The sequence below is a fragment of the Benincasa hispida genome, chromosome 7 (assembly GCF_027475165.1).
Source record: "Benincasa hispida cultivar pf3 chromosome 7, pf3_genome.v1.1, whole genome shotgun sequence".
Classification (NCBI taxonomy): domain Eukaryota; kingdom Viridiplantae; phylum Streptophyta; class Magnoliopsida; order Cucurbitales; family Cucurbitaceae; genus Benincasa; species Benincasa hispida.
This window is the reverse complement of record NC_143484.1, coordinates 6,664,573-6,668,708: the sequence shown is the minus strand read 5'-3', so window position 1 is coordinate 6,668,708 and position 4,136 is coordinate 6,664,573. Positions and strand designations below refer to the sequence as shown.

The 4,136-nt window shown below is 30.1% G+C and overlaps 1 protein-coding gene across 2 annotated transcripts; it reads right to left on the bottom strand.

Annotated features, from left to right (window-relative positions):
• Positions 1-409: 409 nt before the first annotated feature.
• Positions 410-4,136, bottom strand: LOC120082057 (NADPH-dependent pterin aldehyde reductase-like). 2 transcript variants are annotated; one of them, XM_039037276.2, is made up of 5 exons: positions 3,826-4,136; positions 3,672-3,741; positions 2,611-2,804; positions 1,820-1,992; positions 410-624 (listed from the first exon to the last, which is right to left on the bottom strand). In XM_039037276.2, the coding sequence occupies exons 1-5, from the start codon at positions 4,030-4,032 to the stop codon at positions 528-530; spliced, it is 741 nt and encodes a 246-aa protein (XP_038893204.1). In that variant the 5' UTR covers positions 4,033-4,136; the 3' UTR covers positions 410-527. The 2 variants fall into 2 exon arrangements, with proteins under 2 accessions (XP_038893204.1, XP_038893205.1); XM_039037277.2 differs by having other exon boundaries at positions 2,611-2,660; positions 3,826-4,126.

Here is a 4,136-nt window from a genome sequence, read left to right as displayed (position 1 = left end):
ACAAAATCTGAATAGGTTGGTTGTTTTGAATAAACCCGGTCAGTGAGACTCCTGTATTTGGTTGTTCGAAGCGCTAACAAACAGATTCAAGACATTTCAACATACCTAATATTAAAGTTCTTGTGAGTCGTAAGAGAACAATTTTCATCTCTAGTATCTTGAGTTGTATTGTGAGAGACTACTACGTTCACAATAATATTGTTGTTTCCGTGACTTTGTTGGAAAAGGTGAACAATTTTTGTTGTTTATGTACATGTAAATGGGTAATCTCTCAACCATACATTAGGAAGTAACACTTTTAATAATAAGGCTATACATAAGTCACAACTCATGAATTGAGCTACAATATAAGTGAAGGTTGTTTACAATTTTTAAACTCGTATGTATCAATGTGTGTAAGATCTCTCAATAATCCAACAAAAAGCACCATTATGCATTTATCATTCTTATTTGCTTAACCACTTAAACATTGTCTACAAAGTTAACTATCACAGAATACAATTTAAGAGATTTAAAAAGAAAATTAATTATGCAGCTGATAATTCACTGGGATTATTAACTGTGAGAGACTCTCCATTATCTTTTGAAGTGAGATTAAGAATCATTGTTGCTGCTTTTATAGCCCTGTCACAAATAGTAAAATGAACATGTAAAATCTACTCACATTAAGGGAAAAAAAATGGCAATATTAGTTCAAAGGATACATATGTAGATCATGAAGAAATTGTAATTTGTTTCATGAATTTTTTAAAACTACAGTAATTAAATATAAAGATCAAAGTAGTATTTCAACCTTAAACAATAAAATACATCCCACACATCCCATAATTTGTTTATTTTTAATTATTTCTAGTAAACACGAGGAAAGAGACAAAGAAAGAGGAAAAAGAATGGGAATAATATAAGAAAATAAAAGAAGATGAAAGGTCGGAGAGGAAACTAGAAGAAGTTAAGGATGACGGGCTTATAGATATCTCCACAATACATGTATGGTATGATATATTATCCACTTTAGGCATATATGTTCATGCCTTTGCTTTTGGTTTTACCTAGAAGGCGGTTGGATTTCGGCAAAATATTAGAAGTGCAGTTTGTTCCACATGGGTTAAATTGACGAATGGGGTTGGACTCCAAGCCTCTAAAAGGAACCTATGCCTCTAGTTTCAAGTTGTCCGAGTTAGAAATACTTTAAGCTTGGGTGTGCTAACTCTAGTTAAATTTCCTTTATGTATTCTTTAGTTTGAGAGTCAGAAAAGGGTGTGCGTAGTATGAAAACTTTGAGAGTGCTCTTGTAATTAGGATCGGGAGATAGAATTGTTCTGTGTGATTAATTTTTCATATAGTGGATTTCTTTCTGGTAGGTCGTGATTTTTCTCTGAGTTGGGAGTTTTCCACATAAATTCTTGTGTTTCCAGTTTTATTGTTTTTCTTTAATTTCTCTATTATTTTTCTCAGTGAAAGTGAGAGGTTTTTCCCAACAAAGGCCTCATACCATTGAAGATAGTTATTATCTCTATAAACCCTTGATCATCCATTTATCTATAGAATGTGGAACTTTAGTCGCATTCTCAACAGAAGAAGAAGAGAAAAAGGAAAGAGAAGAAAGAAGAAGAAGGGACGAAGGAAGAAAAAAAGCTAACCCTAGCTGAAAAATGATGATGCTAATTAATACGAGCATAGTTCAACTGACATAAGCTTTGAACCAAATAAACTCAAATTTTTAAGGAATAAAAGTTTTTTTTTTCCTTTTTTTCAAACACAACCTCCCTATGAGATTGAAACAATAAATAAGGAAATTAAAAAAGATGGTGATCCATACCATTTTTGAGGTGATAGATATTGAGCAGCTAAATCACCACAACATAGAACAAGCATGTCAGTGTTTATAGAGCCAGGATTTAAAGCCACAATTGCCATACCCTTTGGTAGCCCTTTACCAATACATTTGCTTAATCCCTCAACTGCCCATTTTGATGAACAATATGGTGCAAACTGCAAAAAAAAAAAGCATAATATCAAAACTCATAAACTTTTACATGAATAATAAATGGATAAAATATATTTTTAATCCTTAAATTTCGGATTTAATTTTCTTTGGGTCCGTAGATTTCAGAATGTTATACGTTTAATCGTTAAGTTTTGAGTTTTGTTTCAATTTAATTTCTAAATTTCAAAATGTTACAATTTTATTCTTGAGATTTGAGTTTTGTTTCAAATTGATCCCTGAATTTTAAGAGTATTTTATACTTTTTACCTCCATTTTTCATTAAATACTTACTTCGATACCGACAATGTCTATTAATTAATTTGAAATAATTACGAAGAGTAATTCTTATTTTAATTTTAATTAACCGATATTAACACTAGAGATGAGAAATGAGTATTTATCGACAAATCGAAGTTAAAAATGTAAATCATGAAATCTAGAAACCGAAACGAAATAGAAACTCAAGTCTCAATGATAAGATTGTCGCATTTTAAAATCAATGGACTAAATTGAAATCAAACACAAAACTTAAGGATTAAATGTTTAACGGTTTGAAGTCTAAAGACCAAATAAAAACTATGACAAAAAATCTAAGAACCAAAAATGTATTTTTCCGGACTTACATCTTCATGTGCAGATCTTCCAGCACCTGATGACATGTTGACAATAATTCCTTTGTTGTTTGGAATCATAAGTGGAATGAAATGACGCAAAATATTAGCAGTTCCTTTTACATTTGTATCAATCACATTATCAAAATCTTCTACATCAAGTTCCCATATCTTTGCACTTCTATGAGCCAAACCTGCATTGTTCACTAACATATACAACCAAAAACTATGCCTTATTGTTCTTTTTCATTTATTTGCTAATTTTCAAATTTAGTCCTCAAACTTTCACCTAATTCATGTGTCTATTTTTTCATTCAATCTTGTATTAGAGAAAATATAGTACCTTTTTAGTTTTTTATCTCTAGATTTTGATATAGTTTTTCGATTTCTATTTGTTTCAAAATATTGCAATTTTATCTTTGAAATTTGAATTTGGATTCCTAGTTAGGTTTCAAGATTTGCATTTTTAACCTCAGGTTTTCACTAAATACTTACTTTTCGTCTTTAATGGTAATGCCTATTAACTAACTTAAATAACTATAATTAATTCAGTTTCTCAATTTTTTCATCACCACTAAAATAAATTTTAAAGACTAAAGGTGAGTATTTAATAATAAAGACTAAAAGTGCATATTTAGTGAAAAGTCAAGGTTAAAGGTATAATTCTTGAAACTTAAGAACAAATTGAAACAAAATTTAAATCTCAAAGATAAAGTTATAACATTTTGAATCTTAAAGACTAAATCAAAAATCAAATTCGAAACTTTTAAGAATTAAAAGCTTAATGCATTTTAAAACATAGAGACCAAATGGAAACTAGACCCTAAATTATAAATTTAGTTCCCTTTCTCATATTCTTGGTTCATTTCACCGGCCTATCCACTAGATAAAAAAATAAAAGTTTAAAATTACTTTAGATCAAATTCAAATATATATATATATATATCAATTTCTCAAACATTTCAATAATATTGTAAGACCTATATTATAGGTAAAATTGAAAGTTTTAGAAAATTGTCACAAAATAAAGAGAATTTAACATTAAAGAAATATAAAAAGAGAGACAAAAATACCAAGAATATCAGGAACAAGTTTGTTTTTGGCAACAATTTGTGCGAATTCTTGAACATTTTTGTTACATCTCTGCAAAAACATAAAGTTCCAAATGAAATAGTAGTTGTGAAAATTTGTGATGTGTGATAAAAATTAATACAAGAACATACATACCACATCGACTTTGAAGAGGAAATGGTTATTTAGAGAGGTCTTAGAAAGCTCAGCTTGAAGAGAATCAAGTTTAGTTTGATCTCGTGAGCAACCAATAATGGTATGGCCACGATCGGCTAATTCCAAGGCTAAGGCTCTTCCTAATCCTTTGCTAACGCCACTTATCAAAACCTTTCGAGAGGACTCACTAGGAGTTGCTTCGGCCATGGATGGAGGATTTCCGATATGTTTGTTTACACACACTTCTTCTCTAAGGTTGACAAGCCTCACACTTAAAAGGATATGGTTTCGTTGGTTCACAAAATTACCAA

What these genes read in the sequence shown, in the direction of transcription:
- LOC120082057 (XM_039037276.2), bottom strand. Translation starts at nt 4,032, where the DNA reads ATGGCCGAAGCAACTCCTAGTGAGTCCTCTCGAAAGGTTTTGATAAGT. An exon ending in GAAGATCTGCACATGAAGAT is followed by an intron (nt 1,993 to 2,610) that starts GTAAGTCCGGAA and finishes TTTTTTTTGCAG; the next exon opens with TTTGCACCATATTGTTCATC. An exon ending in TATCTATCACCTCAAAAATG is followed by an intron (nt 625 to 1,819) that starts GTATGGATCACC and finishes TATTTGTGACAG; the next exon opens with GGCTATAAAAGCAGCAACAA.